At 35.4% G+C, this 16,450-nt stretch overlaps 1 protein-coding gene across 1 annotated transcript in view; it reads right to left on the bottom strand.

The window, feature by feature from the left end:
• CSTF3 (cleavage stimulation factor subunit 3) overlaps positions 1-16,450 on the bottom strand; it is a 50,975-nt gene that overhangs the window by 31,790 nt on the left and 2,735 nt on the right. Inside the window, exons 2-3 of the mRNA XM_069803967.1 lie at positions 10,228-10,329; positions 10,003-10,098 (exon numbers count right to left, since the gene is read on the bottom strand). Coding sequence (XP_069660068.1) covers positions 10,003-10,098; positions 10,228-10,329 — 198 coding nt within the window. The remainder of the gene's footprint in view (positions 1-10,002; positions 10,099-10,227; positions 10,330-16,450) is intronic.

The following is a 16,450-nucleotide window of genomic DNA, read 5'->3' as shown; positions in this document are numbered from 1 at the left end:
AATTTTAGAATTAGACAGAATTTACCATTCCCAAAGCCACAGTCAGTCAGTACTAGAATGATAAAATTCCTCTAGTGAAATTAAAACTGCTAGACTAAGGCTCTCTGTGTAAGGCTTGCCATTCTAATTCAGTATGAAGGAAATGTTTCTTCATGTATGAACTTGTCAGCACTATCAGGTTACGCACACAGACCTTCAAAGCATGCTGCTTGTACTAAAACTAATAATTACTGCAACGTCTATGGAAAATCTGGGGAGAGGGGTCAATTGACACAGCTAAGGGAAGGAAAGCTGCAAGCTAAACTTCCACCAGCAAGATATGTTACCAAAGCAATTTTCTGTAAACTTATTCATTGTCACTCATGTTCAACCTATATTAATTGCATGTTAGCAAGAAGTGCGTAACACCTTTTAGTAGATGAAAGCTTACATGTATTAAATCACTATCATTCTATTCTCCACAATAGTGACATCAATGAGAGGGCTTCTTACACCTCAAGTTCCTACACAATATGCTCTAATTACAAATTTATCTTCTAAGTATCTGTAATACAATACAAAAGAGTAAACTACAGAGATTAACTAAACCAAGTTTCAGGAAAAGTTTAAATGAAACTCATTCAGAACTGTTCCTACAACATACTGCATATCATAGGCTGCTAAATGTGTTTGTGTGCTTTACAAATGCAACACCATTACAATTTCACTGGCAGCTATGCAGTTGCATAAGCATAATTAAGACACCTTAAGAGAACCAAGATTTCTTTTGCAATAATTAGGATGTAAAAAGATTTGTCATGGGATTAATTTTGGATATATTTTTTTAAACAAAATCAGTAAAGTTACAGAAAGGCAAAAAAAGTTACAGTTATTTCATTACTAGGGAATCTCCCCCTCCTCCCACCATGTTCTGCCCTATCAAAAATTGCAAGCAGAATTATGACACTTAAATTCAAAGAACATGTCCGAACTGTCCAAAGACAGCTTCTTGATAAGCTTCCTGAGATCTCCTTGTCACCTGAAAGATGACTTGCAAGGGTGTATTGAAAGATACGGCCCACAGCAATACCCGATAGTCCACAAGTCTTATGGCAAATACACTTCTAATTCTGCCCATGAAAACATATAAAAATAACCTTTGGATGGATAGGGAGGAATAGAGAAAAGGCAGGCCAATACTGTGTTCAAGACAACAGAAGTAAAGCAGGAAATCTAACAGTCTATTTTTCCCACTCCTTTACATACTGCATCAAGTCATGTTTTTGCACTGAGACTGAAGCTGTATCTAATAAAAAACCCTCCATTCATTGTTATTTTAAATATATGCCACTGAGGACAAATTATTTTTGTAAGTTATGAGCATCTATAAACTTTAAAGTAATCTAAGTAAATTATCTGTAGACAATTTGCACTGATATGCTCACATACCCAGATTTCTATTTAGTATGATTTTAAAAGAACATTAATTATGCTGTGAGACCTTATTACATAAACACATACATGCACATCAAATGAACATGTATACACATACATAGTTCAAGAGATTCCAGAGGAATCCACAGGCATGGAACCTACAGCATGTCTTCATTTAACCACAAAAACTAAAATAATCAAAATTTTGTCAGTGAATTGTAAATGGTGCATTTGACTGTTGCTTTACCTTCCTTTCTAACTTTGGAAATGCTAAGTATGCTTTTTTTTTTCTTCTGATCCATCACTTGGTTAAGTAATATATATGTGTGTGTATATACTGGGGAACATGCCCTTAATGGAAGCTGCAGGGATGCAGAATTCGACAGAAATCAATACAACATTCGTTTCCTCCCCTTCATATAGCCTGAAAGCAGATTTGAGATGAATGGTATCAGCATTAAAATAGGACAAGTCACTTCATAGTTCAAATTCCAACTGAAACTATTTTGAAAATATGCTAGAACAGCTCCTAAATTGAGAGAACTTAACTGAAAGTTGTACCAGCACCCATACATACACTATGAAATGCCACCAACTATAGCTAACAGTGTTATACATTTTATTTCTCCAAGCAGTAGAGATAAACAGAAGATGGGGGGAGGGGGGGAAAGACCCTCTCAACTTTTTGTTCTTTGACAAGGCATCTTCCCCTTTCCTAAGGAAAACAAAATAAAGACCCAGATGCAACCAAGTTGCCCTTTTTGCTATTTGGTCACACTATGAACTTTTTAAACACGCTTAGTTTCATGTATAAATGTAGTTCCACTGAACACAATGAAGTTAGCTCATGTGCTAACTTCACCATGTCTGTTTTATCTACAGGACAGCACATACATAACCACATACTTGCCACCTCATTTTTGTAAATCTAATCCACTTTAATCTCTGAGTAGAGTTTATTTTTGTTTAAACGGAAAGAATGGTGTTTGAAAACCTATGCTTCCAGGAGGGATATCTGAAGGAAGTTGATGGCTTTGCTGCAGTCTGGACATAAAAAATACTAAATCAAACAACAGGCATCATTTTGCAAGTTTTCTTTCTAGTCCAAATGCATGACTTGCAAAGTATTTTTTAAAATGTATTTGATACTCATTCTCACATAAACCAAAACAGAAGTATCTGACTGTATATAGTAAGAGTTTGTTCTGCTATGGTCATGGATTAACATTTCAAAGAGTGTACAGTCATTTCTCTTTCCAGCTTCACACACTAGTTATTCCTTACTCTCTATCTCATGCACTAATGCAAACCATGGCGAACTGGAGAGAGTAAGCTGCCCTCATTAAAAAGTCTAAGTTTTATATAGTCATATTACAGGAATCAAATGAGGTAAGACAGTTGACCCTCCATCACACTACTAAACTTTTCATGTTAGTCAATTCTGAGGAACAGTTTGAATTAATAATGATAAAGCCTATATAATTTAGTTACATGCATAAGCTCTGTAACTGTTTTGCTGAAACACAGAGTGGGTGTGAAAGTATGAGTAAAATTACCAAGCCTCCTCAGCATACCAACAATTCTAGCTCTCCTCCTTCTGGAGAAAGTTGAAGATGTTAAAGCTCTGAAAGCCTTTACCCCAGCAGTCAGTCTACAAGACCTTTGATTACAGGATCTACTAATGGATCAGCAATGTGTGCTCACTGGAACTTGTGAAAACTAAGATTAGTACACAGACCCTGTCACAAGGCTTAGTGCAATCTGCTTCTAAAGGAACAGGTCCTGAACCAGATGAAATGTTTACACTTCAAGTTAGAAGTGAGTTCTATTAAACAGTCTTTTCTCAAGATGCAATAGGACTCCACTCTATAGCAGTATTACTGAAAACTGTCCACAAACTAAATTTAAAAAGAATACCTTTCTACTTACAATGCCTATCCTTAAAATGAAACATTTCTGTATGCCACAGTTCCAATGAACTCTGGAAATGGTGCCAAGCTTCTATGCTATGAACATTTGTCACTTCCAAACTAGTTAAACCCCAATATGGATCAGATTCAAATCACTGTAAGATCTTCTCATGTGTAGTTAACTGCATGTATACAATGTGCCACAAAAACACGTGAATGCTGCCTGTGCAATGGTACAGTTATGCACCAATGCATATTGTTTCTTCTCACTTTTGAATTGTTTTATCTAAGAAAGGAAAAATGTCAAAGCTTATGGTATTAGGTACACAACACTTCATTGCAGAAGTCCAAAATTGTTACTGGGTGTAAAGCACTTGTCACATTGAAGCGATCAGTGAGAAAAAGCACGCCCTAACGAGGGGAAAAAACAATGCACACTCTTAAACGAAGAGCATTTGTACTAACAGGACACAGGAGTGCCAGAACGAATGGCTTGCCTTCACAGAGTTTCTAGCTAAAAGAAGCCACTGTACTTCACCACAGCAGCGACTCAAAGCCTTGTTATAGTCTGCAGAGAGATTCTGCAGAATAAAGTAAAGCATTATTTTATGCAGTAGTACTAGTAGATAAAGTGTAACAGAACGTGTTCTCTCAGCCATCACGCTTCTCAAAATCTGAATAAAGCATATCAGGTAACTCAACCAGCTGACAACTGGAAGCTGGAAGAGATGTAGAAATGAGAAATTACGATTATAGTTCCCTCACCCACGTAGATGAAGATAACCAATCTGCAGCTAATGCAGGGTACACAAGAAAGCTACATTTTTACTTCTGTTTTTTTCAGGTTCAGACACACGAAAGAAGCTCAAGGTTGTTCCTGACCCAACACACATATTCCCCCCTCTAAATATCAATAGAAGGATCGGCAAATGACTTTGACAAAAGAAAGCACACAACGAGAAAAGTTTTCACTGTCCTCGTTACATTTGAAAGTGAGACTTCAAAAGTGTTGTGAACAAGAGTTTTATATAACTAACACTTCTAATGGGGATGTTTCTGTCACCCCGTGTGGAAAGAATACAACAGAACAGGAAGTAGTTCATGTTTATTCATGTGAAAACAGCAACACACTATAGAAGAGGGTTCATAGTAATCTCTTCATTAGGCATCACTTCCACTTCAAAAATTAAAATCCCTAACACTTTCTCATGGTAATTTTAATGATCAAATACAGAAAATAGAATTATAAAGAAATGCACTAGTGTTGTACCACACATCTTCTGAAACTACAAATGTCAATTATGTGGATAACTTTCTGATATTATACAACTTGTAGGACCACGGCAACTATGCAAGATGTACATGCCTGTATTTACATATTGAGTAGAAAAGACAGGAAAGAAGTTGCATTCACCTTCTAGTGCAAGTCTACAATAATCACACAGACAGAACAACATTTATTAACAGGAATGGAACAAGTCCACACATGAATAAGAAAAGATCATAAATAATACAGTTGTAAAAAAGATTTAAAAAAATCTGACTGAGGTAGTCAAGAATGTGCAGTATGGATGTTTGTACAGAGCACCTGTACGGCAGTTTCTCAAAAGCAGAAGTTTACTATGAGAAATGTGGTAGACTAGCAGGGTGGGCACAGATTATAATGGGTATGCCTTCCATTAAGAAATTAACAAAGATCAGCTAGTGATACATACAATATTTTCAGTTGAAAGTACCACTAAACAGAATCTCAGCCAAGAAGTCTATTCTACTTAGACTTCTGATCACTCCACCTTCATCCTGACAGAAGTCAGTTCCCATTTTTCCCCAAGCAGAAGAATTTTGGTGGTATACATAACAAATTTTTTCTGAACTCAGAACCAGATTAAAGTAAAAAGGGGAAGAAAATGCTTTGAAGAAACACAAACATTTTAAACAAAAACAATCATTTTTCTAAATGGTTTTATTTACATATTTCATATACAAGTATGTTAAATGATACATTCTGACTAGTATCCACACCAGTGTGAATTACATGAATTAAAGATACTGATGTATTGCATATGATGAAATGCAAAACAATCAACCCTAAGCTTTGGTCCCACCCTCTGAATCCTCATACAGCATCTGATTTGTTACCAAGACATCTAAAATTCAAAGTGTTCATATCAAATAGTTATCTGAACAAATATATCTAGTTTCATTTCTTTAGAACAAGCAATAACACAGGAGTCTTACTTGCAAAATTCGCAAGACAAAAAAATACATATTAACAGCCAAACACTTTACATGCACGTTACTAGCTTTGTATTTATTGTTTCTAGACTTGGGGTGTCACAACTGTCTTGTGCTTATGATTTTTAAATCTTTAATGATGGCAACCTTTCAACCCCTAATAACAACAGTTCAAAGTGACCAGGGTATAATGCAATATATTCAACAACAAAAAAAGTAAAAAGGTGTGGTGTGAACTGGCCTGAAACATTCAGGACAATTACAGATTAAAGTTTCCACTTAGAGCAACTGGAACTAAAAATTCTTTAGATCATTTAAAAAATGTTGCAAATACATGAACATAGTTTAATAAATGTGCTTAAGAGGATTTTCAACCTGGTGATTTCTCAAAGGAAACTAGCAGAGAAAAAGGTGACAACTTCAAATGCTTGCTTGAGAACTACTGAAATATTTACAACACTGGTAAAGTAAAAGTTCTTTCAAGTGCATGAAAAGCATTGTCAAGTCTTTCTGTATCTAAAAGATGGTTCAAGCAGTCGAAGAGACAAAGGAAATAGTAAGAGACAGCTGGGCCTATGGGATCATAGGGTATTACATCAGAATTTATTTTTACATTTCTGTAGCACCTTTTAGCCAGATGCCAAAAGCACTTTAATCACTAAAGTGAGCCTCACAACAACCCTGTGAGGTAGGTAGGTATCTGTTTTAATAATGGCAAAACAGGTTAAGTAACTTACCCAAGAAGACACAGGAAATCAGCAGAGCAGGCTAGAATCCAGATCATGTCATCTATGAATTTAACATTATGGCACATGTGGGACTGAGACTTACATGCTCCTTTTTAAAACTGTGAAAGAGGCACTGACATGTGAATTGATTCAAGTTTTCTGGAAGTAGATTTTTATGGGAAAGGTATCAAGAGAAAAATGTGCTTTAAGCAACTAGAGAAAACAAGAGTCCGAGTAAGAAGAGTGACATTACTGTACCACTTCCTAAATTTTAGGAGATGCAGAATAGCAAGTTAACTATTTTACTTGCTAAAATACGTATCAAAAATAGACTACAGTCTGTCAAATCCACTAAACAAAACTCTATTCTCACAATTCTTAAGCATTCAAATGCTATGACCCCAAACCGGTGTGAGCTGGGAGTTGTTTCATCCAATTCTATTATTTCTATGTCCTGCAACTGCTTCTTTTAATGTTAGAAGAAATAAGAACCAGTGTGAGAATCAAAATTTTTTGACCAATTCAAACTTTAATAGTAGAGTTCCCATTAACAAACTGTCAAAGCATGCTCTTCCCAGTTAATCTCCATGTTCTACTAACTACCAAACCAGTCATAAAAGAGAGACCAGAGCATATAAATCTGTGCTTGACATATAAAATGGAAATGTAAAGCATTCAGTTACTTCAGCACAGTCTGTATATCAATAGCAATAAGTTAGATGATACATTAAGTGCTGAGCACTGCTTTACACTGTATTCTAAGTCATACATAAAAAGGAAAACAAGAGGAAATCACAGCAGTAAGGCCTGCACTTAAGTTTTACATTTCAAAATGAACTAGCATATGCAGGGAAACAGTTATTGTTCATATAGATTATAAACAATGATTTCTACCTGAAGATTGGAAGTGACTAAAAAGAACACATTCCTCAAGTTAGGCAAAGGGAAATTTAAAGATTTCTAACAATTTATAAAGAACACAATTGTTAAAGGGCTACTTCCTCTTTTGTAAGGCCATAATCATAACCCTCACCCTAGCTCATCTTCCAATAACAGACCAGCACTATGTAATGATATTCAGCTCAGATTTATGTTGTTCAGAGGACAAAATTACCTAGTGAAAGATGACCTGCCAGAAAACAACCCCCGCTTTCCTCTCCCTTTTTGTCTTTCTGTGATGCAAAGAGCAAACGTTATCATGTAAAAGAGGAAAGTGATATGCTTGTTTTGACATCAGGAAAAACACAGCTTACAGATGACTGAAGATTTAGCAATTTTCAGATTTAAATACTGTGGCAGTGAAAGTGAATCAAAAGCAATGCTAAACAAAGATTTACCACAGGCTACTTCCCCAAACTCAAGGCTGGAAAGATCTATATATCTGAACCATCCAAAAGAAACTTTCTAGCAGGAGGAGACTACTAAGATTTCCAAGAAAAAAAGCTTTTGGAAAATACCTTCCCTATATTCCTTGTACATCTTAAGGCTGCAATATAAGAAGCCTCAAAACAATTTCTCTATCTCAGGTAGCCTTCAAAAATTAATTGAAGTCTTAATTTATATTCAACCACACTGTTAAAAGAACATTTGAGAAAACATTTCATTTTGAATTTACTCTCAAGACAGGACTGTACACATGATATACAACTTAAAACAACACTGACGACAGTGCCCAATTGTGTGAATATATATTTTTAAGAGAGGAATTTGGAAATAAAGAGTTATTTCAGCTTATAGCTATAAATAGTTACATATACTAAAAAAGGCAGAGATAAGCATGTTGCTTTTTAGTTAAATCGGTCACTATTTGAGTTTTGTGAGAAGTTACTGGAACCAGGAAAGAAAAGTTGAAAATATAAGTCATAACTGGTATTTTAAAAATTTGCCTTTTAAGATGAAAGATAAATTTCTAAAAAGTAACCTCTTAACAGTTCTTTCAAATATAACCCTTTTCAAGTGTACCTCTACCAGAACTCTATGGTTCTCGTTTTTCCATTGTTATGAATAAGAGAATCATATATTCCATTTCTCTTATATTTGAAGTGTAGTTACAGGCAGACACATGCACGCACACACACACACACGTGAACTAGTGATCTTTATGCCAATTCTTTCCTTCTCAAATTTACCTTGTGTTACCTGGTTACCATACCTGCTGGGTAGAAGCTGATCTTCATTCCTTGAAGAAGCACGTAAAAACTATACCCTAGACTGTTTTAAGCTTTGCCACTGCTAATGTTTCTAAATACTACTAGATTATAAATTAGTTAAAATGTATCAATTAAGGGAGGTAATGTCTGTCAATTCATCTCTGAACATGGTTCAAGACAAGAAGCCTCAGACAAGAAGCTTTACACTGGTAACAGTACTTTCTGCTGAAAGATCTACAATATAGACAGGCTTTCTGAGGTGGTCTTACGCAACTCAAATTTGAGGCATGGGAAAGATAAAGGTTTTAAATAAGCACAGAAATCAGATAACGTAATCATCAAACTAGATTCAGTTCTAAAGACTAGATCCTGTAGCAAACATTGCAGGGTACAAGAGGCTAATGGATTTGGCTGCAGGGTCCCAAAAGGAAAAATACACATCTGTATGTGTTAATGCATTCACAATCTCCCAAATACGTCCAGTCACCAACATTCCAACTACTACTACAAACTACTGGAAACAAAATAGTGAAAATTCTACGATATTTAATTAAGTAATATTAAATTTAGGTTGCACTATTTTGCATTGTAACATCTTACTATAAACTGCAATATAAAAATTTGTTATATTGCCATTATCCCAATTTTATTTAATAATCTTCAAAATTTACTGCCAGAACATATTCGGATACGTAATTTAATGTACAATAAAGTATGATAACTATACAATGCAGTTTTGCCACTCAGATTGCTGCTTCGCAATTGTCACATAAAATGGAAAAAAATTTAGCTATTTTCATTTCTCATCTACAGAACACAGGTCCCCACCCCCGTAGTTTAGCATGTAGATCTGTTTCTTAACAAAAATGTGCAGCTAGAAGATGCCCGCAAAAAGCATGTGTATTAGTATTAAATATCAGCTACATAAAAAAATAATAAAAATACTCAGATTATACAGTGCATTTCATGGCATGTCTTTAAAGACTGTTTAAATGACCAATGCACTTAGTGGGAAGTTTTATATAGTTATGTAAACAATCACAATTTTGTTCAGATTTTTGGAAGCTAATGAGTTGTGCTAATGCATTTTCCCCAGCATTTTCATTCCAGAAATCAGCTTCCATCCCACACCCTCCCGGAAAACACTATTCACAGAAACACTCAATTCCCTAAGAAAGCAAAAAAATTAGAAGACCCAAACATTCACAGAAAGTCATTCAAATAAGTTGGTATGTATAAATAAAAAAAAAAGTCCTCTAAATAAATGACACGGGAGGCAATAAATTGACACGACAAGTAAATAAAAGGCTAAAGCACTCCAATACCATTGAAACGGTTTTAATGTTGTTGCAACTCCATAATGCAACAATCATCAACTCATAAAAGACCCAATACTTTAGAATTCATTTTAATCACTCCTTCATACCTATTTTACAAAATAAAGGCAAGCATATTTAAAATCCCCTTTTCCCTAAATATTATGTGCCTATCTTATTTATGCTTATGATAGTATAAACTTAAACTCCTATTAAATGTTATATAAGAAAAAAATGTAAAAATATTAACCTCTGCTTCAATGTACAGTTTCCAGAATCTGCCAGAACTGGGGAACTGGGCAACAAGGCGTTCATAGGTCTTCCGTGCTTTGTCTATAGGTTGATTCTAAAAATTGAAAATCAAAACAGCATTTACAATATTATGATTTATGTAAATGAATATGCTGATTTTACTCCAGAACCAAATAGTGCGAGTGGACCATAGATAAGGAAATGTAATCCTATGTCACTAAACCTGTGCCTCTCGAATGAGAATGCTCCAAGCGTCAAGGTCATATGGATTTTCTTCTAGTTTCTTTTCAGCTTTCTTCACTTTTTCTGGGACATACTCAGCAGCCTAGAAAAATTAAAAAGAAGACATAAGAGATCACAAGTAGAGTTTGAAAAGTTCTGTTCCCAGCTACAAAGTCAAGCTAATGACAACATTCTGACAGTGTAACATTCCAGATCTCAGTTTTTATGCTGGAGTTACTAAACTGTACTTTTATCTGGAAAACAAGTTGTCTCAGTAAGATAAGGCACTCTTACCACAACAAGTTCTACATATTTGGTGATCCAGCAAAAAGCTAGACTAAACTGACTAAATGTTTCTAAAACATGAGAACAAATCTGAGCTGCCAGAAAATTTACTGCACTATGAATTTTAAACAGATTTATTGACCTGATACTTTTAAGATGGAAAAAGTAAATCCAGACCAATTTTTCTATTACAGACCTCAGCCAAACAAATTCAGGTTGCTGCATGAGTCACTCAGTATATGCAGGACAGTAAGTATTTTGTATCACAAGTTACAGATTTAACAAGAAAACTAGGAGATGGCAGTTCTAGCAGCAACATATACATGTTATCCAAGCACAATTTCTTTGTTAACTTTCTGATCTGTCAATCAGAGTATTCTTACAAGTTGCCTTCCTGTAGCTTTGGCACTAACTACCTTAAACCGCTTTTTTAACACTCAGATATTCATATTGGAGTTTAAAAGCTTTTTTTTGATACCAAAAGCTTTACCAAACTGAATGTTAACTTTTTAACATAGTTTACTACTGTAGTATAGGTTTAAGTGTTCTTTTAAAGACTTGTGGAAATCTTAGTTTATTATCTCCAGATTTTTTTTTCTAGATTTAACACTGTTAGCACAAAGTAGATGAAAAAAATTACAACCTGATTATCACATGCAGACAAGCTTTAAAATACATGCTTGTTACAACCCTAAATGATACTAAGTTTTTTATTAAGCACGAAATATTGTTCTGACCTGTACTCCAAACAGCTTATTTACTAACTTTCTAAACTTGACTCATTTTCAGGCAGATGTTAAGCAGTCTCAACTCACACTATCAAGTAAATTCTTGCCTTCATGAGATGTAGCGATAATAACCTGTAAATTATTACTACAAGATCTTTCTTGTGAAATTTTACAAGTTAGCTACATAATTACTGTTAGAACATAAGAGTCTGTATTGCACAACGTAGCGACTGACTTACTGTACAGAAAATTCTAAAGAAACCTGTCAATTGCTAGAAGACTATTTCAAGGAAATAATTTTAATTCTTAATATTGGATCTAGGTCAATACATAGCTCTGAAAATGAAAAAGACAGTAAACAGGACAGAGAGAACTAATACTCCTCTCTGTCAAAGGTGCCATCACACACATATAAAGGGAAACGGAAGGTAACTAGATACTACAGAGGTATGCCTTCTAGTAAAATTAACAAGCATCACTATTGCACATCACTCCTGAAGGAAAGCACGTGTTCCAAAAATAGAAATCCAAGGTATTATTAATGAATTTTACTGGAACACCATTTACAGTGGCATTATATGAAGATAAGCTGCCAGTGAACTATTGTACAAAACAGTGACTTAAAGAAAAGAAAAAGCTGGGGCTAGCAAATGCAGTAAGCCTGAGTTACTTACAAATATCAATTTTATTTTCAGGAATGCCCTGCCCCTTTGCTTTTGTCAACCTCTGCAAATGCACTACATCAGTTGCTTGTGTTATACATTGCAATTCAACTTTATCATTTAAAAAAGCTACCATATTTTTTAATAGTTTTCAGCACTACCAGTTTTTGTGTCAGTCCTACTAGCAGGATATAATTCAAGGCATATCCCTTAAAAGACTTCAAATTAAATTTACTTATAAAATTAACAAATGATCAAAGATGTTGCAGAACTGTTAAACCGACATGTAATAGCAGCCGTGCATGAAAGAGAAAAGGAAAAAAATCAGTAGGAGGGGCTTTACAGGAGCTTAAAGACCATTATTCTTTGATTCAGTTTTTGAATCATTCTTAACATTAATTGCTTAGTGCAAAGCAGTGTAGCTTGGAAGGCAAGTATCAAGTCCCACAGTAAACTAAATTATAAAATTAATTTGATTAAAAAGATCAACTATTTTAGTAGTAATTCAGTTGTATTATCTCAAACCTTTCCATGTGACACACAAAACTCAGCTGATACTGCAGTGAAACAGTTACGGCTTCCAGGAATTTGATTTCATCTATGCAGATACAGGGCAATAAACTCAAAAAGGCTGAAATAAATTAAGCTGGTGAAAAAACAAATGCTGATAAGATGCATAATCATAGCAATCCTACATTAATTTTGTACATTTGATACAGGACTCCTAACCCATGTAAGTAGCATAATAAAATGTTCATTCTTTTATTGGAAAAAAAACCCAAAAAACCTTATTTCCTAAATTTGCAAATATTCACTTAGCAGCAGCAGATAAAGTGTCCATGCAGTTATATAAGACAAAAATTATACGAGCTCTACAGAATTGAAAATAACAATATGATCAGGGTTTTAAACTGGACTACTTGAAATTGCTTGTACCTTACATCATATGTAAGAAAACACCGAACTTCTGAAGGCCAGTGAGCGCTCCTTCTCCTGTCCCTATCCATCTTCAGGACAGATAAAAGCCATCCACATTTCAGAGAGGCAAACCAGCGTCCTGGTTATATCCGAGTCAAAACAAGGCCTCATTACATTGCACCTTCACAAATAACCACTCCTAATATATTGGAGAAATCAACATGTAGGATTTGCAGTCTGGACCATTTTGCCAGAACTAGGAGTGTGAGCAAAGATGCATTCAGTTACACATCAAACCTGTGAGAACATCTGCAAGCAAGCAACAAAAGGGAAAAAGGAGCTTGACTTTTAACCTAGCACAACTATAGCCAGAAAGACATTTGATCCCAGTTTTGAAAACTGCATGTTAACTGCACTCTGTGCTCAGTTCTGCTGTTATCACAGTTCAAGGGTATGTGGCTTTTGATTATGTATTTTTAATTGTACTGCTTGCACAACAACCAATATCTAACACTGTGAATACTTAATTCTTGGGTGTTTGTTCACTGCCATGATCCTGCCCCTAGATAAGCATTTTCAGTCCCTTCCTCTGGTTAACAGAGGCACTTAGTTAATCTCATCCTGTAACAAGCCAGTTCAGGGAGTTAAATCAGCAGAAAAATAATCCTATTAGAAAAGTGATTAACTTTCTAATGGTTCAGCTCCTTCATTTCAGGATCAGATGTGATGCAGAATAAAGGATGCAAAACCATACAGGACTTTAGCAGTCCAAACTCAGACCAGCTTAAGCTACCATAAAACCACCTAATCAGATAGATACTGGCTTTTAACTTTTCTTTACTGCCTGAAAAAAAAAATCGTTGCAAAGAATTGTTGCATACAAACTGGAAAAATACTTTTTTCCTCCGCTTTTGATAACTGTGTTCAGTACAACTCCCACATAATCGGGCTCCTATCCCACAAACAACCCCCTGAAGGTCACAGAATTATTTTAGCACTTGAGGTTCCATGTCCACAAGTATCTGTTTTATTACCATCTAGTCTGACTCACAGCTTCCCTTTTACTATTTATGCACAGATAAATTGCAACGGATTTTTAGTTTCACACATACTAAGTGTGTAAAATTATCTTTATGATCTGTTTCCAGAATCTGAAAAGACCTAAAACCAAATTCTCCAACAAGTCTAGGAGCTCCTTCCTGCAAAATACAACAACTGCACAAAATCCAAATTTGAATTCAGAAAGGATGTCTGAGGGAACAAGAACAGAAGAAACAAAGCTGACTTTTAGTATTTACTAGAATTTATTTATCAATCACCTTCAAGGAATAATTATTGGTTTACACCTTACTGCTAAAAGCAACAGTTAACAGTTTTGCGAGGCCTCTGAGAATCAACCCTCATGACTTCAAAGTGCATAAGAAAAATACCTAGCCAAACACCTCTTTCAACTATTCACAGCACCTAAGGCACCCAATTGCTTAAAGCATCCTCCTGTTTCCACAAAAGGATCTTCTGTAGTGAAAATGAAATGTATTTAAACAGCTGTTCCATCTGTGAAGTGGCCAGTTTAAGATGCTTTAAAAACTACCACTAATTATGAAATGAGAACTTCTACAAACAGGACATATAGGCTGTTGTACACAAAAAGGCAGGAATTTTAATGGCTAGTTCAGTCAAATTGGTTCAACATCCAAAAGGAGTTTTACGTCCATTAAGATAGAAGTTACTGTTAGAAGGTTTTGACTGGCTGTTGCACAGTTTAGCATAGCCTGGACTGTAACAGACCCAATGAATATAATTTCAAATATATTAACACACATCTTAACAAGCACTGTTAGTTGTCCAGTTAGGTTAATTTACAGGTTTGTCCAGCCTAAGTTTTTTTTACTTAAAGTTAGTTACAGTTGTATGTGCACAGAAGTTTTAAAATCCTTTCTTCAGTACACATCCCTTCGCTACACTAAAGTTACACCTTATCAATCCTTGCACTTTCTTAAATCCATTTTTAATGCCTTGCCTTCTTCTCTTCTAGCACTAAGGCAATTCACCTGTGAACACAACCTTGAAAAAAAAATTGTCCCTTAAGACTGGGTCACTATCAACAGATAAAACCCAGCATATTAATTTTAAGTAATTTAAAAAGGATACTTTTGTAAGTACTGCCCCACCCCCCAACATAATCTTGGTAGTTTTATATCTCTGAACAAATCAAGAGGGTTCTAGTAATGATTACCGTTCTTTCCTCATGAGACTATTTCCCAAATGTTAGCAGTTAGACAGACATATTTTCTGCTTTAACTTCTGCTTAGTATACCTGGAACTTACTGACCCTGGAAACACAGCTAAAATACAGATTATTTAAAATTGTGTAAAAATTGGAAAAAACCCACTGCATTACCAACTCAAGTCTTCCTCCACCAATCCTGGTGTTCATTCTGTTTACAACCTGTTCCTACAGTAGATGTAAACAGTGACAGTAAACCCAGTTTTACTATATATAAAACAATATGCTTTTAGGGGAGTTTCTTTCAAATGGTTCCTCCTGATACGTTAAACCCACATAATCTTGCAAGAATAAACTTTTGCTTTCAGTAGTGAGCTCAGTGACATCTATTTTTAAAATATGAAGCTAAAGTTAACTACAATAACATTTATTATTGCATTTAGAATTCAGAAACTTACATGATGCACTGGATCAGACACAAGGCATGAATGAAAGGAAGGCGTAGAGAGGGACAAAAGTACCAGTAAGAAACTGGAATAGACTGCTTTAGAGGTCTTTTTTTATAGTCACAGAGACAATACAAACATCTTTTTTTCCACCACTCAGCCTTGGACCAGATTCATTTTCATCTGAAGTAACATGCATCACAGACTGGGGTACGTATCTTAGAAACAGTTACAGGAAGCGTGAAATACAAATTCTAGCCTTAAAAGATTAGAAGGCAACTAATGCAGGGGTAAAGCAAATATTGCATCAAGTCTTCAGATAAAATTGATGCCTGGCAAGTATATATTTATTAAGTGGAGAAGAACAGTGGTTCTGCCATGGTAGAAAGAGGCAAAGAGCACAACAAATTTAGGTCTTGTTAGAGAACATGAAACAACCACAACTGCACTGTACCTGGTACAACAAAGCCTCCTAAACCCCAGCTGGGTCTTTAACCTTACAATACCCTTGCTCTCCCACCCTCCCTACATCCAACATTCCACTCTGTTCTTCCTTCCCACACTACCACAACTTCATACTTGCTGGAGACAGCATAGCAATTTGTTATTCACCTGGCTGCTTTTGGAAGTCCTCTCCAAACCCTAAGATCTGGGAAGCAAGAAGCAGACACCTCTGTGTGTCAGTGAGTCAGAGCTAACAAAGCTGACTGTCAAACATCTTTAACATTTGCATCATGCACTATCATGTGTACATCTTATGCACAACATCGATGCAAAGTAACTGTACAGTCACTCCCTTATACTGAACTATGTGACAGTCAATGAAAATGACACCCAAAAGCTCAGAAGCTGGTCGCAGAAGCAGCAGATGAAACCTGGAATAGGAAAGCAATCCAACCTCTGCTTAGCTTCGGCTTCCCACAGAAAGGAACATTTAAAACTGTAAGAATATTGTACA

This window comes from Haliaeetus albicilla, chromosome 16 (genome assembly GCF_947461875.1).
Source record: "Haliaeetus albicilla chromosome 16, bHalAlb1.1, whole genome shotgun sequence".
In the NCBI taxonomy this organism is placed as follows: domain Eukaryota; kingdom Metazoa; phylum Chordata; class Aves; order Accipitriformes; family Accipitridae; genus Haliaeetus; species Haliaeetus albicilla.
Note: the sequence above shows the minus strand (reverse complement) of the source record. Positions and strands in the feature narration are given on the sequence as shown.